This window comes from Epinephelus fuscoguttatus, linkage group LG13, assembly GCF_011397635.1.
Source record: "Epinephelus fuscoguttatus linkage group LG13, E.fuscoguttatus.final_Chr_v1".
Classification (NCBI taxonomy): Eukaryota; Metazoa; Chordata; class Actinopteri; order Perciformes; family Serranidae; genus Epinephelus; species Epinephelus fuscoguttatus.
Window position 1 is genome coordinate 25561804 of NC_064764.1, and position 27354 is coordinate 25589157.

Below are 27354 nucleotides of genomic sequence, written 5' to 3' on the forward strand. Positions count from 1 at the left end.
TAAATTAAAGCATGACTCAACACAACCACAAACAGAAATCTCCACTGTACCTGCAAGACTTGACACACAACTGTGAATCAAGAACAGAGCTGCTGGTTAAGCTGATCATGATGCCTGTCGGATAAAATACAGACTGGAACTTTACCTTCACCTTTGAAATATATTTGTGGAGGACGCACAGAGAGCAGGAAGTGGTTAGCTGATGTTTGGCTGCTCAACACTGAGGTGAGTATCGTACCTTATGTTCAGCTTAAAATCAAGTCACGTTCTTGCTTTATTTCTCATTTTTGCTTGTGTTTTCCAGAAAATGTTTAGTCAGTTGTTGCAGTGATGCACTGAAACTTAGTCCTCACTTTTCTTTGATTCTACATGGTCAAACATTCCACACTATATGACCAGGTTAGTGAAAGTTCCTCATGAGGATGGACTGAGATTCATGACCTTGGTGTTTTGAAATGTGTAGTTTCCTGCTGTTGATGCTTGTGTGTATTATTGTGGCGAGGGCAATAAGTGGGAAAAGTAGGAAGAGGACCGACAACGCCACCTGGGTAATTACAGCAAATACTTGTATGAGAAAAATTATGAATATCAGACAGGGACAAGGACAGAGACATGAAGTCGAAATAAACCTCATGTTTTACTGAATGTAGCAAAAATGAGCAAATAAGCAGAGACTGGAGCTGCTGGGAGAAAAGAATAAACATTAATAAACAAACCCACACAAGTACCAGTACAGTGGAATTAAAATACTTTATTACAATTAGCTTGAAGGTGTGACAAGACAACAAGCTGGTGTTGGGGGAGGGAGACAAAGCGAGAGCAGAAAGAAACAGACATGATTTGTAAGACCCTGGATTATTTACATGATATTATTATATCTGCATTATCAACATAATAGCAATATTTCATTTTTAAATACCACGGTTATCACAGGTACAGGCATATCGCAGCCCTCCTGGCATCATGTCTGGCTATCAAAATAAAGCATGTGATAAAGTATGATAAAAATGTTGCTTTGGCCGCACAGAATCTGATGAGTCACAGTTTACTGTGTAACACATATTATATAGCCTTTTCTCTAATAAGATAGCGCGTCATAATTGTGGAACACAGAAGTCACAATCATGAGTGAGTTAAGATACACATAATAACTTGTCCAGACTGACACACAAAGAAAATTATGTTTAAAAAACAGTATTGTTGCACTCTATGTCCAGCATGTGTCTTGTTTCTCACTCAGTTTCATACTGAGCCTCCTGAAGTACTGACTGCCTCTGCTGGTGATTTGTCCTGTACTCTGCACAGCTGTGGGGCTGAAGTGGAGCCACCTGGAGGAACAAAGTGGAAATAAGCTCACAGTAACTGAGAAACATCAGAGCAGATGGGCTGGGAACAGGAGGCATTACTGAGACATGACAGCTTAATAGTTTGAGTGATGATCTTCTGACCTCTCTTCCCAACTGGGCCTGGTACTGGGCACAACTCAGGGTCCTGCTGTCCTGGTCCTGGTTTTGGGTCTTGGTCCAGCTTTTTCTGCAGAGATAAAATTGTGCTCATCACATTTTGCTGCTTGGGCAGAAGCTCCAAGAGTTATTAAATGACCCTGAGGGTAGCCTTTTGTGTTGTGTCTTGGTGCAGAAGTGGTCAGTGGTTAGGTTTAGGCAACAAAACTAGGCTATAGTTCAGAAAAGATTGTGGATGTTGTTACAAAACACCCAGCTTTGAGAGGCACACATGATGCAGCTGAGGTTTGTTGGTCTCGAATAGTCTTGAGTCAGAGCCCAGCTCAGAGTCACTAATAATAATAATAATAATGATAGTAGACTTTATTTATTTAGCACCTTTCAAGAGCATAAAAGTCACAAAGTGCTTTCCAAAGGCAATAAAGCAAAAAATATACATATAGATATAAAACACAGTAAAGGGAGAAATAGACAGAACATATATAAATAAAAAAAAATCAAACAAAGACAAGTCTAAACAAATGGGTCTTAAGCTGCTTTTTGAAGGTGTCCACAGTGTCCACAGATCTTAAATTCAGTGGGAGAGAGTTCCAAAGTTTAGGTGCCACAACCTCAAAAGCGCAGTCTCCTGGTTTTCAGCCTAGAACGAGGAACTACCAGCAGGCCCTGATCTGAGGACCTCAGAGACCTGCTGGTGACATAAGGCTGCAGTAGATCTCTAATGTAGGCCAGTGCCTGACCATGCAGAGCACTATATGTGACCACAAGAACTTTAAATTGGATCCTAAATTTGATGGGAGCCAGTGGAGAGCAATTAAAATTGGAGTCACATGAGACCTTTTGGGGTACCTGGTCAACAGTCTGGCAGCAGCGTTTGGATTATTTGTAGGCGATCCAGAGACGATTTGCTGAGGCAGGTAAAAGAGAGTTGCAATAATCCAGACGTGATGAAACAAGCATGGATCAACATTTCCATCTCTGCTTGAGATGGAAATGTTGATCCATGCGTTGTTTTCTCAACTGAGTAAGACCAGAATGTTCCAGTTGTTTCAGGCACATTAGAAACAGATGATACTCAGTTTGGTACTTAATACTTTACATAGCTGAAGATACCGATAAAAATTCTACATTTTAATTTAAAATCATGCATTTAAAACCCCTGTTAAGTGAAAGAACAGAGGTATCAGCTAAATGTCTGCTGTGAACCGGTCTCTATGCTGCACTTTGGTTACAGGGCAAGCAGCAAATGGGGAGGGTGGAAGTTGTGGTCAGCAAAGATGAAGAAAAAGGCACAATAACTTGTTTATACGGGCGGCACGGTGGTGTGGTGGTTAGCACTCTCGCCTCACAGCAAGAGGGTTGCCGGTTCGATCCCGGGCGTGGGAGCCCTTCTGTGCGGAGTTTGCATGTTCTCCCCGTGTCAGCGTGGGTTCTCTCCGGCACTCCGGCTTCCTCCCACAGTCCAAAGACATGCAGATTGGGGACTAGGTTAATTGGTGACTCTAAATTGTCCGTAGGTGTGAATGTGAGCGTGAATGGTTGTTTGTCTCTATGTGTCAGCCCTGCAATAGTCTGGCGACCTGTCCAGGGTGTACCCTGCCTCTCGCCCGATGTAGCTGGGATAGGCTCCAGCCCCCCCGCGACCCTCAAGAGGATGAAGCGGTTAGAAGATGAATGAATGAATGAACTTGTTTATACATGTGGGGGTTTTTTTGGGTTTTTTTTTAAAAGCATATACAAGATATCACTTTTGTAATTACAATCGCCACACTTTTCACACAACACTGTTCTTCATCCCTCACATCCAGGTCTTCTCCATCTTACTCTTTTCTCTCTCTCATTTCCTGATGTCTTTTCTTTGCAGTTTGTCGCCTCTGTCTCTTCTTCCAGGCTCTTCCGCCTCTTACTCTGCTCTCCTTTTCCACTCTCCTCATCTCTACCTCCTGCCCAGTGTTCAGTATGTGTCACTAGAAGGCTGCAGATATCTGCACTTCTATAGTTTCTTTTCATTTTCTTGAAGGCCAATCCAGCTGCACTGACCTACAGTTAAAGGATCTCTTTGCTTTGTAAAATCTGTGTTTGTACGTGCAGACTCAGATGAACAGATGAAGGAAGGCCACTCTTCAACATATTCCTTTGCTTAATAATGAACTGTCAGGTTCAACATTCTTTAAATGTTCCTGATTCAAATGTATGATACACAGAGAAAAGTCTGACATGAAATAATCTGACATGTAGTGATAAAATCTGTCATTATAACATGACAAAGTCCTTGTTACAGTATAGCTTGTAAAGTATGTTGTTAAAAGATGAAAATTAGGCCACAATTGACCCTTTTCACGGCGGACATTTTGAAATGTTGAAGCAGGAAAAAGCACAGATGGGATTGACAACATTAATGATGGCTGCGTTCCATTTAGGTGAGCCAGATCCAGAGCCTGGGGGTATTGAACGTACTCACACACTGACATTGTGTTTTGGGACACTTAATAAAATAGAGCTGTGGTTAATGTTAGTTACAGCTGTGCTTTTCCTTCTTCGACAAGTCAAAATGTCTGCCGTGAAACAGGTCTCTGTGCTGCAGTTATCTATCGACACCATCTAAAATTCACATGATACAATGGAAACAGTTTTTTTACTAAAAAATAGGTTTAACAATAACATACTGCATTAAATATATTTAGTGAATATATTAAATACATTAATATCTGACAATGCTAGTAGCTCACACTTTGGTTATAGGACAACAGCAAATGGGGGAAGAAAGAGGAAGTCACAGTCGGCAAAGATGAATAAAAAGGCACGTTAGTTTGCTTAAACTGTTTCCATATAAGGCACCTACAAGATATCACTTCTGTAATGACAATTGGCCTCATTTTTCACACAACATTAATTAAAAACTATAACTCACCTGCTGAGGCAAACAGCTGGAGTGAGGAGACATAGAAGCGATCCAATTACAGCTGTCAGTTTGTATAGAACAAACCACGATGGACTGGTTCCTGCACAAAATCAGAAGTGAATTCATTTAAGTAGCATGAAGTTTGAGCTTTGAAATAAACTGTGTCTGGTGGAGAAATGATGAGTCCTGTTTTGTGCTCTACCTACCTTCCGGTTTCTCAGACACTGTTAAATTCCACTCAATAGTCCGTTGGCCAGTTCTGTCAGTTATATGACATCTATAGAGTCCTGCATCATCATGCTGAACGTTAGGAATATTCAGCTTTGAAGGTAAGTTTACGTCTATTACATAGTGAGAGGTGAAATTGGAAAAATTCTGATTGAGTAAGACTGAATGAGCAAAAACAGATCTGCCTTTGGTCCAGTTGATTTGCGTTACATTTGCCATGGATATGTTGCAAGTGAGGGTGATGGAGTCTCCCCTGGGCACCAGGATATTCCTCTGGTCAAATGGAAGAATCTCTGATATTAAAGGAAACAATTAATTAATATGTTATAAGTAGCATGCAGTTTGAGCTTTGAAATGCACTGTGTCTGGTGGTTAGACCTGTTTTGTGCTCTACCTACCTTCCGGTTTCTCAGACACCGTTAAATTCCACTCAATAGTCCGTTGGCCTTTTATGTCAGTTAAATTACATCTATAAAGTCCTGCATCATCATGCTGAACGTTGGAAATATTCAGCTTTGAAGGCAAGTTTACATCTATTACATAGTGAGAGGTGAAATTGGTAATAGTCTGATTGAGTAAGACTGAATGAGCAAAAACAGATCTGCCTTTGGTCCAGTTGATTTGCGTTACATTTGCCTCGGATATGTTGCAAGTGAGAATGATGGAGTCTCCCCTGGGCACCAGGATATTCCTCTGGACAAATGAAGGAATCTGTGGGAGAATCTCTGATATTAAAGGAAACAATTGATTAATTAAAATACATTAAGTAATTTAAATTTAAGCATGACTCAACACAACCACAAACAGAAATCTCCACTGTACCTGCAAAGACTTGACACACAACTAAAAGCTGAATCAAGAACAGAGCTGCTCCGGTTAAGCTGATCATGATGCCTGTCGGATAAAATACAGACTGGAGCTTTACCTTCACCTTTGAAATATATTTGTGGAGGACGCACAGAGAGCAGGAAGTGGTTAGCTGATGTTTGGCTGCTCAACACTGAGGTGAGTATCGTACCTTATGTTCAGCTTAAAATCAAGTCACGTTCTTGCTTTATTTCTCATTTTTGCTTGTGTTTTCCAGAAAATGTTTAGTCAGTTGTTGCAGTGATGCACTGAAAGCCTTAGTCCTCACTTTTCTTTGATTCTACATGGTTAAACATTCCACACTATATGACCAGGTTAGTGAAAAGTTCCTCATGAGGGATGGACTGAGGGGATTCATGACCTTGGTGTTTTGAAATGTTGTAGTTTTTTCCTGCTGTTGATGCTTTGTGTGTATTATTGTGGCGTGGGCAATAAGTGGGAAAAGTAGGAAGAGGACCGACAACGCCACCTGGGGTAATTACAGCCCAGGAAATACTTTGTCGAAAGCCTTAAATTGAGTTGAAAATTAGGAATAGGGCAGACAGGGACAAGGACAGAGACGTGAGGTCGAAATAAACCTGATGTTTTACTGAATATAGCAAACATGAGCAAATAAGCAGAGACTGGAGCTGCTGGGAGAAAAGAATAAACATTAATAAACAAACCCACACAAGTACCAGTACAGTGGAATTAAAATACTTTATTACAATTAGCTTGAAGGTGTGACAAGACAACAAGCTGGTGTTGGGGGAGGGAGACAAAGCGAGAGCAGAAAGAAACAGACATGATTTGAAAGACCCTGGATTATTTACATGATATTATTATATCTGCATTATCAACATAATAGCAATATTTCATTTTTAAATACCACGGTTATCACAGGTACAGGCATATCGCAGCCCTCCTGGCATCATGTCTGGCTATCAAAATAAAGCATGATAAAAATGTTGCTTTGGCCGCACAGAATCTGATGAGTCACAGTTTACTGTGTAACACATATTATATAGCCTTTTCTCTAATAAGATAGCGCGTCATAATTGTGGAACACAGAAGTCACAATCATGAGTGAGTTAAGATACACATAATAACTTGTCCAGACTGACACACAAAGAAAATTATGTTAAAAAAAAACAGTATTGTCGCACTCTATGTCCAGCATGTGTCTTGTTTCTCACTCAGTTTCATACTGAGCCTCCTGAAGTACTGACTCCCTCTGCTGGTGATTTGTCCTGTACTCCACGCACAGCTGTGGGGCTGAAGTGGAGCCACCTGGAGGAACAAAGTGGAAATAAGCTCACTGTAACTGAGAAACATCAGAGCAGATGGGCTGGGAACAGGAGGCATTACTGAGACATGACAGCTTAATAGTTTAGTGATGATCTTCTGACCTCTCTTCCCAACTGAGCCTGGTACTGGGCACAACTCAGGGTCCTGCTGTCCTGGTCCTGGTTTTGGGTCTTGGTCCAGCTTTTTCTGCAGAGATAAAATTGTGCTCGTCACATTTTGCTGCTTGGGCAGAAGCTCCAAGAGTTATTAAATGACCCTGAGGGTAGCCTTTTGTGTTGTGTCTTGGTCCAGTGGTTAGGTTTAGGCAACAAAACTGGGTTACAGTTCACAACAGATTGCGGATGTTGCTTCCAACCACCAACAGACCAGAATGTTCCAGTTGTTTCAGGCACATTAGAAACAGATGATACTCAGTGTGGTACTTTTAGTTAAGTAATGGATCTAATAGTTTACATAGCTGAAGATACCAATAAAAATTCTACACTTTAAGTAAATATCCTGCATTTAAAATCCCTCTTAAGTAACAGAACAGAGGTATCAGCTTCAGTTACAGGACAACAGCAAATGGGGGAGGAAGTTGTAGTCAGCAAAGATGAAGAAAACGGCACAATAACTTGTTCATACTGTTTTTTTGGGGGGTTTGTTTTAATGAAGCACCTACAAGATGTCACTTCTGTAATGACAATCGGCCACATTTTTCACACAACATTAATTGTTTCCTTTAATATCAGAGATTCTTCCATTTGACCAGAGGAATATCCTGGTGCCCAGGGGAGACTCCATCACCCTCACTTGCAACATATCCAAGGCAAATGTAACTCAAATCAACTGGACCAAAGGCAGATCTGTTTTTGTTCATTCAGTCTTACTCAATCAGACTTCTTCCAATTTCACCTCTCACTATATAATAGACTTAAACTTACCTTCAAAGCTGAATATTCCTAACGTTCAGCATGATGATGCAGGACTCTATAGATGTAATTTAACTGACAGAACTGGCCAACGGACTATTGAGTGGAATTTAACAGTGTCTGAGAAACCTGAAGGTAGGTAGAGCACAAAACAGGACTCATCATTTCTCCACCAGACATAGTTTATTTCAAAGCTCAAACTTCATGCTACTTAAATGAATTCACTTCTGATTTTGTGCAGGAACCAGTCCATTTGGGTTTTTTCTATACACACTGACAGCTGTAATTGGATTGCTTCTATGTGTCTTCACTTCAGCTGTTTGCCTCAGCAGGTGAGTTATAGTTTTTAATTAGCTGATGTTTGGCTGCTCAACACTGAGTGTGTTGCACCTTCTGTGAAACTAATCAAGTCACGTGAGAGTCCAACATACAATCAAGCTTGATCCTTCTTGAAGATAAACTGTAAGAATGATTTCATCAGTGAAAATTAGGATGCACAGAATGTACATGTTCAACTGCAGGAAAACCACCTCTGCATAGTGCTGAACCCACTTTAGCCACATACTGTGACCCTGCTGCTGAGCACACATTCAGGCCATTTCCATGCCAGGAGTCAACAGCTTCTGCTTTGGAAAAGTTTTGATCTCACGACACTTTAATACTATTAAAAGAACCACATATGTTTCCTTACATTTATGAAATATTCCATCTCTCTCTTGCAGTATTAATCTTGTGAATCTGTAATAAAAGAGCAGAGAACACACTCACTCATGTCCTTCACTGGAATAAAAACAAAACTGCACTTGACTGTAGTCTCTGAAATATCATTTATTTTCAATGAAAAGAGCTCCTGTAATTCCCACACAGAACACTAGAGGGCACTGACCTCCACTTAAAGCCTGTTGAGTTCACTTGATTGCAATTACAGGAAACATTGTTAGCAGCTTTTCTTACTGAGCTCAGAATGCAGGAAAGACATAAAAATACCAGCACAGCACACTTATAATAAAGCTATCATATGCATGAGGACATATCAAAACACACAGAGTACCATAAATACACAAGTAAAAACAAATCCCTTTAAAGTGACAGCACTGGTTTTAATGTATCAACATTAGGTAAGCTACAGGCATCAGGGACCCAGCTGTCCTCTCTCCGGTTGCCTTCCTCTGATGCACCTGGTTTGTCCATCGGTCTCTTATCATCTCCTCAGAGATTATAGATGGAATTGAGCCTCTCCATGTACTGACTCCTGTGCTTGTTTGCTCTACTGTCTGCACCACCCCGCGGGTGACGGAGGGCCACCTACGGAGACAGAAAGTGAAAATTAAAGTTCAGCGTTGTCTCCGGGAAAGACAAAAACAGGAGAGAAATGTTAGAGAGTCAAAGATGACAAAGTTCCTCTGACCTCTGTTTCAGACTGAAGATGAAACTGCTCCTGGGCCGGGCTCTGGTCTGAAGTCCTGGCCCTGAGCTTTCTGTAAGGGTGAAGTCATGAAGAGTGTAAGAGACTGATCCAGACATCAGACATTGGAGAATAAACCCAAAATAAATTATTTGAAAGTTAAACCAATAAAAAAGATACACTGTAATTCTTCAAATGACAACATACTACAATTTCTTCACAGAACAGCAGAGCCTTTAGATTAGTACAAGTGTCGATACCACAACGCTGACATACTCCATTGCAGTAGTAGTATTAGTACTAGCCCTGCATTGGAACTGATAAGTTAAAGCACATTAGTATTATCAGCAAGATGCACTTAAAGTGTCAAAAGTAACGGTATAACCACATCGCCGAAATAAATGTTTGCATTGTACGTTTCTGCAAACCACAGAGCGGTTATATTTGTGTTTTATCATGTTGCAGATACATGGGAACTTTATGTCTCTTTACATTTCAACAACGCTATGGTTAACATGTGGTTATGTTTCGGCACAAAACTACTTGGTTATAGTTAGAAAAAGATCATGTTTTGTCTTGAAATTCTTTTTTGGTGGCACAATCCTGACCTGAAATGCAGCAACGTCTCTGTAAAGAACAATTGCTTCTCACGGAAACACAGTGATGTCTTTAAAGAAAAGTCACTGTGCTTTACTTTTAAGAGAAATTTAAAATCAAGCATATATGATGCAATGCCAAAACACACACATTCACATTAACACTGTTTATTAGCCTGAGAAAACAGGAAGGTCTTGTGGTTAGCTGGAAATGGGCAGGCCCACAGTAACTAAAATTAACTTAAGCAGTTCTTGATCTTATTCTGGGTGCTACCAAGAAGCCACAGTCGGAACACTTGAGATGTGTGATTGGGGGTGTAGTCAGTGAGCAGGTCTGAAATATACTGGTGAGCTGAGGGATTTTAAAGTGTTAAATGGGAACTCATCAGTGATTCAGGTGTTGGCGTAATGTGATGATATTTTCTTGTACTGGTAAAAACTGACGGCTGAATTCTGTGAGTTGAAGTCATCTCATTGAGTGATATGATAGAGCTAATCCAAAGAAAAGAGCATTGCAGTCATCTAAGTTGTTCTAAACAAAGACAATGTGATATGATATTAAACTGCACAAAACACAAAGAGGCTTTTATCGCATGTGTCACTGCATCATATCATCCTGTGCTCATACTGAGTGTTAAATTATGTGTGGAGACTGCTTAGTCAGTCTTCCTTTTATGCAACACAAAGATCACAGAAAAGCAGAAGTTATGTTTCTGATTGACTCCTGTAAACCAGGGGTCTTTGACATTTTACCATAGCTGACACAGAGACGGAGCAGGGACCCCCTCCTACATATACTGTATAAAATTAAGTTGCACTTGAGACAATTTTCTGATTATATTTCAGGCCTTCTCCCATTTGCTCTTGCCTGCAGCAGCTAAGTTAGCAGCATGGCCAGGTGCATTAGCCTCAACCTCTGCACTTGTGAGGTTTCTGAGGTAGGCGGTGTGTCAGAGTCTCTTGCTCGAAAAGTTACACAGTGATCCACTGTGGCTCACAAGAATTTTGTATACTCAGAATGATAATACAGCTAATGTGTTACAACAGCACCTAACTGCTAGCTAACTAGTTAGCCTAGCTGTGCAGCACAGAAATTTAGCATTAGGTGATTGCACAAAGACTTTTTTAAAGGATAAGTCAATTGAGGCTTCATTTTAATGTGTATTACCAGACATGTTTTAATTTTTGGAGAAAACAAAAACCTTTATTGCGGTAATTTTGCGTCCCATAGTAATGACAACTATAGGGTTACATTAAATCTAAATATTAAATCTAAATCTAAATGCTAAATCTAAATCTAAATATTAAATCTAAATCTAAATCTAAATCTAAATGTTAAATCTAAATGCTAAATATAAATATAAATATAAATGTTAAATCTAAATATTAAATCTAAATCTAAATCTTTTGGGTGAAACTAAATATTTAGCTAATATGCAAATTCACACTGCCGGTGACCGGAAGTACCATAATAAAAGCAGGATTTTATGTCATGAGTGCCACAGCCACCAGTACTAAAAACAAGGTATCCAGTATGTATTAAGTCTTTCGGTTTTTTTCTTCTTGTTTGTTCATATTTTAGGTTAAAATATGTTGCGTGAAAACTTAAATTTCCCTTTCTTAGGGTCTAAATGTTATTTCAAATCTTTCCACATGGCCATAAATAAAAATGACGGTGGAGAAATACTGATGATCACAGCGCTGGGTATCAAACCTCAAACTTTAGCACTGGTCAAAATGTATCCATAGCACAAAAGTCAAAAAGTGTCAGGTATCAGAAGTCGGTATTTAATGCTCTGATTTTCAGGTTTTTGTCTAATCCTTTGATGAGATATTTCCTGATTTATTCCACAAAGTGCTCCTAATTTTGGAGTGTATCTTATGTAGGGAAAGCATTGAGCAGTTTGATATATTTTATTACAATAAAAGAGGTCAATGCTTATATTCCTAAAGTCTGACCACTTATAGACATGTATATTGATACTCTTTTTTTGTCCAGAAACTATTCTGATTCAAGTATATTAAGTTTAAATACATTTGAATCAGCCTGTAAAACATTTTACTTGTAACATTTTAATTATAGGACATAAACCTCTCCCTGGTTCCCCCCAATTCGAAGAAAGAACAGGAAGGACATGAGCTCAGTGTCCTCAGCGATAAGTACGACCTTGACCTCATGTTGCTTGTCTACCACTTTGTGCACTTCCTTGCATCTTTGCTTTTTCCACTGTGCACAAAAACACCTCGACCGAAGGTACCAGGCGTAAGCGTCACGTTTTTATTTGGCACCACAAAATAGTGGAAGTCATTTCACCTCGTTACACATTTTAAGTCTACGTGATGCTGACGCATAGATAAACAAAACTATATTTGAACTCATCCAGAGATTCAGGGACCTTTTTCTATTAATTGACAAAACAATCCAACCACAAAGGTCCATTCAATAGCTGTTCTCAAGCTCAACTACTCAAAGCAGAGCTATGTAACAGCCGTTGGATGAGCCTTATGGTGAGACTGTATTATTAAGCGCCCGTATCCGAGGTCAAGAAGGAACCAATGCGGTGAGGACCACAAAGAAAACTCCATTTACCTTTTTTTTTTTAATTTGAATAAAGCTCAAACTGCAGATATTTCAAAACCTGGATATATAAAACAAAGACTAACTAATGAAAGATACCAGCAGGGGTGAGTCATAGATTATTATTAGTTTGTAATATCAACATTTGTTCCCAGGACAGGCAACTGGCCCGTAACAGCAGAGTGAAATTAATTTGTACATACTTACAAATCTGAAAGCTAAAAGGTGTAACTCACCTGTAGAGGCAAACAGCTGAAGTGAAGACACAAAGAAGCAATCCAATTACAGCTGTCAGTATGTATGGAAAATACCGCGCTAGACTGGTTCCTGCACAAAATCAGAAGTGAATTCATTTAAGTAGCATGAAGTTTGAGCTTTGAAATAAACTATGTCTGGTGGAGAAATGATGAGTCCTGTTTTGTGCTCTACCTACCTTCAGGTTTCTCAGACACTGTTAAATTCCACTCAATAGTCCGTTGGCCAGTTCTGTCAGTTAAATTACATCTATAGAGTCCTGCATCATCATGCTGAACGTTAGAAATATTCAGCTTTGAAGGCAAGTTTACATCTATTATATCATGAGAGGTGAAATTGGTAATAGTCTGATTGAGTAAGACTGAATGAGCAAAAACAGATCTGCCTTTGGTCCAGTTGATTTGCGTTACATTTGCCTCGGATATGTTGCAAGTGAGAATGATGGAGTCTCCCCTGGGCACCAGGATATTCCTCTGGACAAATGAAGGAATCTGTGGGAGAATCTCTGATATTAAAGGAAACAATTGATTAATTAAAATACATTAAGTAATTTAAATTAAAGCATGACTCAACACAACCACAAACAGAAATCTCCACTGTACCTGCAAAGACTTGACACACAACTAAAAGCTGAATCAAGAACAGAGCTGCTCCGGTTAAGCTGATCATGATGCCTGTCGGATAAAATACAGACTGGAACTTTACCTTCACCTTTGAAATATATTTGTGGAGGACACAGAGAGCAGGAAGTGGTTAGCTGATGTTTGGCTGCTCAACACTGAGGTGAGTAGTACCTTATGTTCAGCTTAAAATCAAGTCACGTTCTTGCTTTATTTCTCATTTTTGCTTGTGTTTTCCAGAAAATGTTTAGTCAGTTGTTGCAGTGATGCACTGAAAGCCTTAGTCCTCACTTTTCTTTGATTCTACATGGTCAAACATTCCACACTATATGACCAGGTTAGTGAAAAGTTCCTCATGAGGATGGACTGAGGGATTCATGACCTTGGTGTTTTGAAATGTTGTAGTTTTTTCCTGCTGTTGATGCTTTGTGTGTATTATTGTGTGAGGGGGCAATAAGTGGGAAAAGTAGGAAGAGGACCGACAACGCCACCTGGGGTAATTACAGCCCGGGAAATACTTTGTCGAAAGCCTTAAATTGAGTTGAAAATTAGGAATAGGGCAGACAGGGACAAGGACAGAGACATGAAGTCGAAATAAACCTCATGTTTTACTGAATGTAGCAAAAATGAGCAAATAAGCAGAGACTGGAGCTGCTGGGAGAAAAGAATAAACATTAATAAACAAACCCACACAAGTACCAGTACAGTGGAATTAAAATACTTTATTACAATTAGCTTGAAGGTGTGACAAGACAACAAGCTGGTGTTGGGGGAGGGAGACAAAGCGAGAGCAGAAAGAAACAGACATGATTTGAAAGACCCTGGATTATTTACATGATATTATTATATCTGCATTATCAACATAATAGCAATATTTCATTTTTAAATACCACGGTTATCACAGGTACAGGTATATCGCAGCCCTCCTGGCATCATGTCTGGCTATCAAAATAAAGCATGTGATAAAGTATGATAAAAATGTTGCTTTGGCCGCACAGAATCTGATGAGTCACAGTTTACTGTGTAACACATATTACATAGCCTTTTCTCTAATAAGATAGCGCGTCATAATTGTGGAACACAGAAGTCACAATCATGAGTGAGTTAAGATACACATAATAACTTGTCCAGACTGACACACAAAGAAAATTATGTTTAAAAAACAGTATTGTTGCACTCTATGTCCAGCATGTGTCTTGTTTCTCACTCAGTTTCATACTGAGCCTCCTGAAGTACTGACTCCCTCTGCTGGTGATTTGTCCTGTACTCTGCACAGCTGTGGGGCTAAAGTGGAGCCACCTGGAGGAACAAAGTGGAAATAAGCTCACAGTAACTGAGAAACATCAGAGCAGATGGGCTGGGAACAGGAGGCATTACTGAGACATGACAGCTTAATAGTTTGAGTGATGATCTTCTGACCTCTCTTCCCAACTGGGCCTGGTACTGGGCACAACTCAGGGTCCTGCTGTCCTGGTCCTGGTTTTGGGTCTTGGTCCAGCTTTTTCTGCAGAGATAAAATTGTGCTCGTCACATTTTGCTGCTTGGGCAGAAGCTCCAAGAGTTATTAAATGACCCTGAGGGTAGCCTTTTGTGTTGTGTCTTGGTGGTCAGTGGTTAGGTTTAGGCAACAAAACTAGGCTATAGTTCAGAAAAGATTGTGGATGTTGTTACAAAACACCCAGCTTTGAGAGGCACACATGATGCAGCTGAGGTTTGTTGGTCTCTAGTCTTGAGTCAGAGCCCAGCTCAGAGTCACTAATAATAATAATAATAATGATAGTAGACTTTATTTATTTAGCACCTTTCAAGAGCATAAAAGTCACAAAGTGCTTTCCAAAGGCAATAAAGCAAAAAATATACATATAGATATAAAACACAGTAAAGGGAGAAATAGACAGAACATATATAAATAAAAAAAAATCAAACAAAGACAAGTCTAAACAAATGGGTCTTAAGCTGCTTTTTGAAGGTGTCCACAGTGTCCACAGATCTTAAATTCAGTGGGAGAGAGTTCCAAAGTTTAGGTGCCACAACCTCAAAAGCGCAGTCTCCTGGTTTTCAGCCTAGAACGAGGAACTACCAGCAGGCCTGATCTGAGGACCTCAGAGACCTGCTGGTGACATAAGGCTGCAGTAGATCTCTAATGTAGGCCAGTGCCTGACAATGCAGAGCACTATATGTGACCACAAGAACTTTAAATTGGATCCTAAATTTGATGGGAGCCAGTGAGCAATTAAAATTGGAGTCACATGAGACCTTTGGGAGTACCTGGTCAACAGTCTGGCAGCAGCGTTTTTGGATTATTGTAGGCGATCCAGGGCGATTTGCTGAGGCAGGTAAAAGAGAGTTGCAATAATCCAGGACGTGATGAAACAAACGCATGGATCAACATTTCCATCTCTGCTTGAGATGGAAATGTTGATCCATGCGTTTGTTTTCCTCAACTGAGTAAGACCAGAATGTTCCAGTTGTTTCAGGCACATTAGAAACAGATGATACTCAGTTTGGTACTTTTAGTAAAGTAAAGGATCTAATACTTTACATAGCTGAAGATACCGATAAAAATTCTACATTTTAATTTAAAATCATGCATTTAAAACCCCTGTTAAGTGAAAGAACAGAGGTATCAGCTAAATGTCTGCTGTGAACCGGGTCTCTATGCTGCACTGGGCAACAGCAAATGGGGAGGGTGGAGGAAGTTGTGGTCAGCAAAGATGAAGAAAAGGCACAATAACTTGTTTGGGCGGCACGGTGGTGTGGTGGTTAGCACTCTCGCCTCACAGCAAGAGGGTTGCCGGTTCGATCCCGGGCGTGGGAGCCCTTCTGTGTGGAGTTTGCATGTTCTCCCCGTGTCAGCGTGGGTTCTCTCCGGGCACTCCGGCTTCCTCCCACAGTCCAAAGACATGCAGATTGGGGACTAGGTTAATTGGTGACTCTAAATTGTCCGTAGGTGTGAATGTGAGCGTGAATGGTTGTTTGTCTCTATGTGTCAGCCCTGCAATAGTCTGGCGACCTGTCCAGGGTGTACCCTGCCTCTCGCCCGATGTAGCTGGGATAGGCTCCAGCCCCCCCGCGACCCTCAAGAGGATGAAGCGGTTAGAAGATGAATGAATGAATGAACTTGTTTATACATGTGGGGGTTTTTTTGGGTTTTTTTTTAAAAGCATATACAAGATATCACTTTTGTAATTACAATCGGCCACACTTTTCACACAACACTGTTCTTCATCCCTCACATCCAGGTCTTCTCCATCTTACTCTTTTCTCTCTCTCATTTCCTGATGTCTTTTCTTTGCGAGTTTGTCGCCCTCTGTCTCTTCTTCCAGGCTCTTCCGCCTCTTACTCTGCTCTCCTTTTTCCACTCTCCTCATCTCTACCTCCTGCCCAGTGTTCAGTATGTGTCACTAGAAGGCTGCAGATATCTGCACTTCTATAGTTTCTTTTCATTTTCTTGAAGGCCAATCCAGCTGCACTGACCTACAGTTAAAGGATCTCTTTACTTTGTAAAATCTGTGTTTATGCGTGCAGACTCAGATGAACAGATGAAGGAAGGCCACTCTTCAACATATTCCTTTGCTTAATAATGAACTGTCAGGTTCAACATTCTTTAAATGTTCCTGATTCAAATGTATGATACACAGAGAAAAGTCTGACATGAAATAATCTGACATGTAGTGATAAAATCTGTCATTATAACATGACAAAGTCCTTGTTACAGTATAGCTTGTAAAGTATGTTGTTAAAAGATGAAAATTAGTACAATTGACCCTTTTCACGGCGGACATTTTGAAATGTTGAAGCAGGAAAAAGCACAGATGGGATTGACAACATTAATGATGGCTGCGTTCCATTTAGGTGAGCCAGATCCAGAGCCTGGGGTATTGAACGTACTCACACACTGACATTGTGTTTTGGGACACTTAATAAAATAGAGCTGTGGTTAATGTTAGTTACAGCTGTGCTTTTCCTTCTTCGACAAGTCAAAATGTCTGCCGTGAAACAGGTCTCTGTGCTGCAGTTATCTATCGACACCATCTAAAATTCACATGATACAATGGAAACAGTTGTTACTAAAAATAGGTTTAACAATAACATACTGCATTAAATATATTTAGTGAATATATTAAATACATTAATATCTGACAATGCTAGTAGCTCACACTTTGTTATAGGACAACAGCAAATGGGGAAGAAGGAAGAAGTCACAGTCGGCAAAGATGAATAAAAAGGCACGTTAGTTTGCTTAAACTGTTTCCATATAAGGCACCTACAAGATATCACTTCTGTAATGACAATTGGCCTCATTTTTCACACAACATTAATTAAAAACTATAACTCACCTGCTGAGGCAAACAGCTGGAGTGAGGAGACATAGAAGCGATCCAATTACAGCTGTCAGTGTGTATAGAACAAACCACGATGGACTGGTTCCTGCACAAAATCAGATGTGAATTCATTTAAGTAGCATGAAGTTTGAGCTTTGAAATGCTCTGTGTCTGGTGGAGAAATGATGAGTCCTGTTTTGTGCTCTACCTACCTTCAGGTTTCTCAGACACTGTTAAATTCCACTCAATAGTCCGTTGGCCAGTTCTGTCAGTTATATGACATCTATAGAGTCCTGCATCATCATGCTGAACGTTAGGAATATTCAGCTTTGAAGGTAAGTTTACGTCTATTACATAGTGAGAGGTGAAATTGGAAAAATTCTGATTGAGTAAGACTGAATGAGCAAAAACAGATCTGCCTTTGGTCCAGTTGATTTGCGTTACATTTGCCATGGATATGTTGCAAGTGAGGGTGATGGAGTCTCCTGGGCACCAGGATATTCCTCTGGTCAAATGGAAGAATCTCTGATATTAAAGGAAACAATTAATTAATATGTTATAAGTAGCATGCAGTTTGAGCTTTGAAATGCACTGTGTCTGGTGGTTAGACCTGTTTGTGCTCTACCTACCTTCCGGTTTCTCAGACACCGTTAAATTCCACTCAATAGTCCGTTGGCCTTTTATGTCAGTTAAATTACATCTATAAAGTCCTGCATCATCATGCTGAACGTTGGAAATATTCAGCTTTGAAGGCAAGTTTACATCTATTACATAGTGAGAGGTGAAATTGGTAATAGTCTGATTGAGTAAGACTGAATGAGCAAAAACAGATCTGCCTTTGGTCCAGTTGATTTGCGTTACATTTGCCTCGGATATGTTGCAAGTGAGAATGATGGAGTCTCCCCTGGGCACCAGGATATTCCTCTGGACAAATGAAGGAATCTGTGGGAGAATCTCTGATATTAAAGGAAACAATTGATTAATTAAAATACATTAAGTAATTTAAATTTAAGCATGACTCAACACAACCACAAACAGAAATCTCCACTGTACCTGCAAAGACTTGACACACAACTAAAAGCTGAATCAAGAACAGAGCTGCTCCGGTTAAGCTGATCATGATGCCTGTCGGATAAAATACAGACTGGAGCTTTACCTTCACCTTTGAAATATATTTGTGGAGGACGCACAGAGAGCAGGAAGTGGTTAGCTGATGTTTGGCTGCTCAACACTGAGGTGAGTATCGTACCTTATGTTCAGCTTAAAATCAAGTCACGTTCTTGCTTTATTTCTCATTTTTGCTTGTGTTTTCCAGAAAATGTTTAGTCAGTTGTTGCAGTGATGCACTGAAAGCCTTAGTCCTCACTTTTCTTTGATTCTACATGGTTAAACATTCCACACTATATGACCAGGTTAGTGAAAAGTTCCTCATGAGGGATGGACTGAGGGGATTCATGACCTTGGTGTTTTGAAATGTTGTAGTTTTTTCCTGCTGTTGATGCTTTGTGTGTATTATTGTGGCGAGGGGGCAATAAGTGGGAAAAGTAGGAAGAGGACCGACAACGCCACCTGGGGTAATTACAGCCCAGGAAATACTTTGTCGAAAGCCTTAAATTGAGTTGAAAATTAGGAATAGGGCAGACAGGGACAAGGACAGAGACGTGAGGTCGAAATAAACCTGATGTTTTACTGAATATAGCAAAAATGAGCAAATAAGCAGAGACTGGAGCTGCTGGGAGAAAAGAATAAACATTAATAAACAAACCCACACAAGTACCAGTACAGTGGAATTAAAATACTTTATTACAATTAGCTTGAAGGTGTGACAAGACAACAAGCTGGTGTTGGGGGAGGGAGACAAAGCGAGAGCAGAAAGAAACAGACATGATTTGAAAGACCCTGGATTATTTACATGATATTATTATATCTGCATTATCAACATAATAGCAATATTTCATTTTTAAATACCACGGTTATCACAGGTACAGGCATATCGCAGCCCTCCTGGCATCATGTCTGGCTATCAAAATAAAGCATGATAAAAATGTTGCTTTGGCGCACAGAATCTGATGAGTCACAGTTTACTGTGTAACACATATTATATAGCCTTTTCTCTAATAAGATAGCGCGTCATAATTGTGGAACACAGAAGTCACAATCATGAGTGAGTTAAGATACACATAATAACTTGTCCAGACTGACACACAAAGAAAATTATGTTAAAAAAAAACAGTATTGTCGCACTCTATGTCCAGCATGTGTCTTGTTTCTCACTCAGTTTCATACTGAGCCTCCTGAAGTACTGACTCCCTCTGCTGGTGATTTGTCCTGTACTCCGCACAGCTGTGGGGCTGAAGTGGAGCCACCTGGAGGAACAAAGTGGAAATAAGCTCACTGTAACTGAGAAACATCAGAGCAGATGGGCTGGGAACAGGAGGCATTACTGAGACATGACAGCTTAATAGTTTAGTGATGATCTTCTGACCTCTCTTCCCAACTGAGCCTGGTACTGGGCACAACTCAGTCCTGCTGTCCTGGTCCTGGTTTTGGGTCTTGGTCCAGCTTTTTCTGCAGAGATAAAATTGTGCTCGTCACATTTTGCTGCTTGGGCAGAAGCTCCAAGAGTTATTAAATGACCCTGAGGGTAGCCTTTTGTGTTGTGTCTTGGTCCAGTGGTTAGGTTTAGGCAACAAAACTGGGTTACAGTTCACAACAGATTATGATGTTGCTTCCAACCACCAACAGACCAGAATGTTCCAGTTGTTTCAGGCACATTAGAAACAGATGATACTCAGTGTGGTACTTTTAGTTAAGTAATGGATCTAATAGTTTACATAGCTGAAGATACCAATAAAAATTCTACACTTTAAGTAAATATCCTGCATTTAAAATCCCTCTTAAGTAACAGAACAGAGGTATCAGCTTCAGTTACAGGACAACAGCAAATGGGGGAGGAAGTTGTAGTCAGCAAAGATGAAGAAAACGGCACAATAACTTGTTCATACTGTTTTGGGGTTTGTTTTAATGAAGCACCTACAAGATGTCACTTCTGTAATGACAATCGCCACATTTTTCACACAACATTAATTGTTTCCTTTAATATCAGAGATTCTTCCATTTGACCAGAGGAATATCCTGGTGCCCAGGGGAGACTCCATCACCCTCACTTGCAACATATCCAAGGCAAATGTAACGCTAATCAACTGGACCAAAGGCAGATCTGTTTTTGTTCATTCAGTCTTACTCAATCAGACTTCTTCCAATTTCACCTCTCACTATATAATAGACTTAAACTTACCTTCAAAGCTGAATATTCCTAACGTTCAGCATGATGATGCAGGACTCTATAGATGTAATTTAACTGGGACTATTGAGTGGAATTTAACAGTGTCTGAGAAACCTGAAGGTAGGTAGAGCACAAAACAGGACTCATCATTTCTCCACCAGACATAGTTTATTTCAAAGCTCAAACTTCATGCTACTTAAATGAATTCACTTCTGATTTTGTGCAGGAACCAGTCCATTTGGGTTTTTTCTATACACACTGACAGCTGTAATTGGATTGCTTCTATGTGTCTTCACTTCAGCTGTTTGCCTCAGCAGGTGAGTTATAGTTTTTAATTAGCTGATGTTTGGCTGCTCAACACTGAGGTGTGTGTTGCACCTTCTGTGAAACTAATCAAGTCACGTGAGAGTCCAACATACAATCAAGCTTGATCCTTCTTGAAGATAAACTGTAAGAATGATTTCATCAGTGAAAATTAGGATGCACAGAATGTACATGTTCAACTGCAGGAAAACCACCTCTGCATAGTGCTGAACCCACTTTAGCCACATACTGTGACCCTGCTGCTGAGCACACATTCAGGCCATTTCCATGCCAGGAGTCAACAGCTTCTGCTTTGGAAAAGTTTTGATCTCACGACACTTTAATACTATTAAAAGAACCACATATGTTTCCTTACATTTATGAAATATTCCATCTCTCTCTTGCAGCATTAATCTTGTGAATCTGTAGTAAAAGAGCAGAGAACGCAGTCACTCATGTCCTCCACTGGAATAAAAACAAAACTGCACTTGACTGTAGTCTCTGAAATATCATTTATTTTCAATGAAAAGAGCTCCTGTAATTCCCACACAGAACACTAGAGGGCACTGACCTCCACTTAAAGCCTGTTGAGTTCACTTGATTGCAATTACAGGAAACATTGTTAGCAGCTTTTCTTACTGAGCTCAGAATGCAGGAAAGACATAAAAATACCAGCACAGCACACTTATAATAAAGCTATCATATGCATGAGGACATATCAAAACACACAGAGTACCATAAATACACAAGTAAAAACAAATCCCTTTAAAGTGACAGCACTGGTTTTAATGTATCAACATTAGGTAAGCTACAGGCATCAGGGACCCAGCTGTCCTCTCCGGTTGCCTTCCTCTGATGCACCTGGTTTGTCCATCGGTCTCTTATCATCTCCTCAGAGATTATAGATGGAATTGAGCCTCTCCATGTACTGACTCCTGTGCTTGTTTGCTCTACTGTCTGCACCACCCCGCGGGTGACGGAGGGCCACCTACGGAGACAGAAAGTGAAAATTAAAGTTCAGCGTTGTCTCCGGGAAAGACAAAAACAGGAGAGAAATGTTAGAGAGTCAAAGATGACAAAGTTCCTCTGACCTCTGTTTCAGACTGAAGATGAAACTGCTCCTGGGCCGGGCTCTGGTCTGAAGTCCTGGCCCTGAGCTTTCTGTAAGGGTGAAGTCATGAAGAGTGTAAGAGACTGATCCAGACATCAGACATTGGAGAATAAACCCAAAATAAATTATTTGAAAGTTAAACCAATAAAAAAGATAAACTGTAATTCTTCAAATGACAACATACTACAATTTCTTCACAGAACAGCAGAGCCTTTAGATTAGTACAAGTGTCGATACCACAAACGCTGACATACTCCATTGCAGTAGTAGTATTAGTACTAGCCCTGCATTGGAACTGATAAGTTAAAGCACATTAGTATTATCAGCAAGATGCACTTAAAGTGTCAAAAGTAACGGTATAACCACATCGCCGAAATAAATGTTTGCATTGTACGTTTCTGCAAACCACAGAGCGGTTATATTTGTGTTTTATCATGTTGCAGATACATGGAACTTTATGTCTCTTTACATTTCAACAACGCTATGGTTAACATGTGGTTATGTTTCGCACAAAACTACTTGGTTATAGTTAGAAAAGATCATGTTTTGTCTTGAAATTCTTTTTGGTGGCACAATCCTGACCTGAAATGCAGCAACGTCTCTGTAAAGAACAATTGCTTCTCACGGAAACACAGTGATGTCTTTAAAGAAAAGTCACTGTGCTTTACTTTAAGAGAAATTTAAAATCAAGCATATATGATGCAATGCCAAAACACACACATTCACATTAACACTGTTTATTAGCCTGAGAAAACAGGAAGGTCTTGTGGTTAGCTGAAATGGGCAGGCCCGCAGTAACTAAAATTAACTTAAGCAGTTCTTGATCTTATTCTGGGTGCTACCAAGAAGCCACAGTCGGAACACTTGAGATGTGTGATTGGGGGTGTAGTCAGTGAGCAGGTCTGAAATATACTGGTGAGCTGAGGGATTTTAAAGTGTTAAATGGGAACTCATCGAGTGATTCAGGTGTTGGCGTAATGTGATGATATTTTCTTGTACTGGTAAAAACTGCGACGGCTGAATTCTGTGTGAGTTGAAGTCATCTCATTGAGTGATATGATAGAGCTAATCCAAAGAAAAGAGCATTGCAGTAATCTAAGTTGTTCTAAACAAAGACAATGTGATATGATATTAAACTGCACAAAACACAAAGAGGCTTTTATCGCATGTGTCACTGCATCATATCATCCTGTGCTCATACTGAGTGTTAAATTATGTGTGGAGACTGCTTAGTCAGTCTTCCTTTTATGCAACACAAAGATCACAGAAAAGCAGAAGTTATGTTTCTGATTGACTCCTGTAAACCAGGGGTCTTTGACATTTTACCATAGCTGACACAGAGACGGAGCAGGGACCCCCTCCTACATATACTGTATAAAATTAAGTTGCACTTGAGACAATTTTCTGATTATATTTCAGGCCTTCTCCCATTTGCTCTTGCCTGCAGCAGCTAAGTTAGCAGCATGGCCAGGTGCATTAGCCTCAACCTCTGCACTTGTGAGGTTTCTGAGGTAGGCGGTGTGTCAGAGTCTCTTGCTCGAAAAGTTACACAGTGATCCACTGTGGCTCACAAGAATTTTGTATACTCAGAATGATAATACAGCTAATGTGTTACAACAGCACCTAACTGCTAGCTAACTAGTTAGCCTAGCTGTGCAGCACAGAAATTTAGCATTAGGTGATTGCACAAAGACTTTTTTAAAGGATAAGTCAATTGAGGCTTCATTTTAATGTGTATTACCAGACATGTTTTAATTTTTGGAGAAAACAAAAACCTTTATTGCGGTAATTTTGCGTCCCATAGTAATGACAACTATAGGGTTACATTAAATCTAAATATTAAATCTAAATCTAAATGCTAAATCTAAATCTAAATATTAAATCTAAATCTAAATCTAAATCTAAATGTTAAATCTAAATGCTAAATATAAATATAAATATAAATGTTAAATCTAAATATTAAATCTAAATCTAAATCTAAATGTTAAATCTAAATGCTAAATATAAATATAAATATAAATGTTAAATCTAAATATTAAATCTAAATCTAAATCTTTTGGGTGAAACTAAATATTTAGCTAATATGCAAATTCACACTGCCGGTGACCGGAAGTACCATAATAAAAGCTCGAGATGGTCAGACTGTTTATAGAATCAAATAACGAATTAAAACCAACTTATCGGGGGAAATGGACACTTGAACATACATTAGCGTGATAATAACTACCTAAAATAACAAGAAACGTGTTTGGAGAAATTTTATTTGATGTGTACTTTGAGCTGTTTGTGTCCCTTCGGAGGGAATCACCTTGTTGTTTACAAATACTTCCGGGTAGAAAACCAGCGGAGTTTAGCAACATATATATATGCACATCTCACGTTTTTCACGTCACTGTATCACCGTTTAGACTAATCTGGTGTTTGTGAAGCCTATAAACACTATGACTGAACAAACATTACTATCACGGTCTGAAATTAATAACATGGTTATCGTAGATTAGCGAGGCTAACTGTTAGCTGTTAGCCCCGTTAGCGTTGTCTGTAATGACTCTCTAACTCTAAACGGTCCGTGAAGAAAATATTTTTTCCAGCGGATGTCTTAGTTACAACATGATTGAGCTAACTGAGTAGTTTAATGTCGTATCCGACAATGGGAGACATTTAACAGATGACGTCCCTGTTAGCTTTGCTGCTGCTGCGGCCACTGGTGCTTTCTAGACATCGTGATTTCCCAAAACTGAATAAATACCACACATCGCAACACAAAACTGCTTTGCTAGCTCAATCATGTTGTAACTAAGACATCCGCTGGAAAAAAAAAAAAATTCACAGACCGTTTAAGAGTTAATGAGTCATTACAGACACTGCTAACGGGGCTAAGAACTGACGGTTGTTAGCTTAGCTTAGGTTGTTAATCCCTCCGAAGGGACACTAACAACTCAAAGTACACGTCAAATAAAATTTCTCCAAACACGTTTCTTGTTATTTTAGGTAGTTATTATCACGCTAATGTATGTTCAAATGTCCATTTCCCCCGATAAGTTGGTTGTAATTCGTTATTTGATTCTATAAACAGTCTGACCATCTCGAGCTTTTATTTTGGTACTTTCGGTGACCGGCAGTGTGAATTTGCATATTAGCTAAATATTTAGTTTCACCCAAAACATTTAGATTTAACATTTAGATTTAGATTTAGATTTAACATTTATATTTATATTTATATTTAGCATTTAGATTTAACATTTAGATTTAGATTTAGATTTAATATTTAGATTTAGATTTAGATTTAATATTTAGATTTAGATTTAGCATTTAGATTTAGATTTAATATTTAGATTTAGCATTTAGATTTAATATTTAGATTTAACATTTAACATTTAGGTGCCGCATTTAATATTTAGATTTAACTATTTAATATATTTCTAAGTTAACAAATATTGCTGTAAATGTGGTAAAAGGTGACGTTAAAAAAATCACAATACTTTTTTAAACATTGTTTGAAGCTAAATGTGGCAAAATGTTGATGTTATTTTCAGCGTGAGACACTTTACAAACGGCACCCCATAGACATGAGCTCAGTGTCCTCAGCGATCACTACGACCTTGACCTCATTTGCTTGTCTACCACTTTGTGCATTTCCTTGCATCTTTGCTTTTTCCACTGTGCACAAAAACACCTCGACCGAAGGTACCAGGCGTAAGCGTCACGTTTTTATTTGGCACCACAAAATAGTGGAAGTCATTTCACCTACGTTACACATTTTAAGACTACGTGATGCTGATGAAACGCAGACAAATTAAACTTTATTTGAACTTATCCAGAGATTCAGGGACCTTGTTTTCTATGAATTGACAAAACAATCCAATCACAAAGTCCATTCAATAGCTGTTCTCAAGCTCAACTGCTCAAAGCAGAGCTATGTAACAGCCGTTGGATGAGCCTTATGGTGAGACTGTATTATTAAGCGCTGTATCCAAGGTCAAGAAGGAACCAATGCGGTGAGGACCACAAAGAAAACTCCATTTACCTTTTTTTTAAAATTTGAATAAAGCTCAAACTGCAGATATTTCAAAACCTGGATATATAAAACAAAGACTAACTAATAAAAGTTACCAGCAGGGGTGAGTCATAGATTATTATTAGTTTGTGATTTGATTTTACTCTCATATCAACATTTGTTCCCAGGACAGGCAACTGGCCCGTAACAGCAGAGTGAAACTAATTTGTACAAACTTACAAATCTGAAAGCTAAAAGGTGTAACTCACCTGTAGAGGCAGACAGCTGAAGTGAAGACACAGAGAAGCAATCCAATTACAGCTGTCAGTATGTATGGAAAATACCGCGCTAGACTGGTTCCTGCACAAAATCAGAAGTGAATTCATTTAAGTAGCATGAAGTTTGAGCTTTGAAATAAACTATGTCTGGTGGAGAAATGATGAGTCCTGTTTTGTGCTCTACCTACCTTCAGGTTTCTCAGACACTGTTAAATTCCACTCAATAGTCCGTTGGCCAGTTCTGTCAGTTAAATCACATCTATAGAGTCCTGCATCATCATGCTGAACATTAGGAATATTCAGCTTTGAAGGTAAGTTTAAGTCTATTATATAGTGAGAGGTGAAATTGGAAGAAATCTGATTGCATAAGACTGAATGAGCAAAAACAGATCTGCCTTTGGTCCAGTTGATTTGAGTTACATTTGCCTCGGATATGTTGCAAGTGAGAATGATGGAGTCTCCCCTGGGCACCAGGATATTCCTCTGGACAAATGAAGGAATCTGTGGGAGAATCTCTGATATTAAAGGAAACAATTAATTAATTAAAATACATTAAGTAATTTAAATTAAAGCATGACTCAACACAACCACAAACAGAAATCTCCACTGTACCTGCAAAGACTTGACACACAACTAAAAGCTGAATCAAGAACAGAGCTGCTCCGGTTAAGCTGATCATGATGCCTGTCGGATAAAATACAGACTGGAACTATACCGTCAGCTTTGAAATATATTTGTGGAGGACACACAGAGAGCAGGAAGTGGTTAGCTGATGTTTGGCTGCTCAACACTGAGGTGAGTATCGTACCTTATGTTCAGCTTAAAATCAAGTCACGTGAGAGTCCAACATACAATGATTTAATTTACAATAAAAACTTGTGAATCTACCTTCAAGATAAACTGTAAGTATGATTTCATCAGTGAAAATTAGGATGCACAGAA

General features: G+C 39.3%; 2 protein-coding genes and 1 long non-coding RNA gene across 12 annotated transcripts in view; all 3 read right to left on the reverse strand.

Annotated features, from left to right (window-relative positions):
• Window positions 1-18563, reverse strand: part of LOC125900032 (brother of CDO-like) — a 37996-nt gene extending 19433 nt beyond the window's left edge. For 3 of the 10 annotated variants that reach the window (XR_007450794.1, XM_049594783.1, XM_049594777.1), the window contains exons 1-2: window positions 5416-5486; window positions 4992-5318 (exon numbers count right to left, since the gene is read on the reverse strand). Coding sequence is in view for 7 of the 10 variants with exons in the window: in XM_049594783.1 (XP_049450740.1) it covers window positions 4992-5318; window positions 5416-5482 (394 nt within the window). In the remaining 3 variants the exon portion in view is untranslated. Of the gene's footprint in view, window positions 1-4991; window positions 5319-5415; window positions 5487-12473; window positions 12565-12670; window positions 12998-13094; window positions 13212-17649; window positions 17699-18490 lie in introns of those variants that run through there. The other 7 variants (XR_007450796.1, XM_049594785.1, XM_049594782.1 and 4 more) reach the window with 7 other exon arrangements.
• Window positions 958-4458, reverse strand: LOC125900036 (uncharacterized). Its single transcript, XR_007450797.1, has 3 exons — window positions 4375-4458; window positions 1449-1533; window positions 958-1328 (listed from the first exon to the last, which is right to left on the reverse strand). It is a non-coding gene; the product is annotated as an uncharacterized LOC125900036 (long non-coding RNA).
• A 3303-nt stretch (window positions 18564-21866) lies between the features above and the next one.
• Window positions 21867-27266, reverse strand: LOC125900035 (uncharacterized). Its single transcript, XM_049594794.1, has 5 exons — window positions 27025-27266; window positions 26601-26927; window positions 26404-26494; window positions 22118-22187; window positions 21867-22014 (listed from the first exon to the last, which is right to left on the reverse strand). Exons 1-5 carry the CDS (start codon window positions 27089-27091, stop codon window positions 21919-21921), a joined length of 651 nt encoding a protein of 216 aa, XP_049450751.1. The 5' UTR covers window positions 27092-27266; the 3' UTR covers window positions 21867-21918.
• Window positions 27267-27354: the final 88 nt, after the last annotated feature.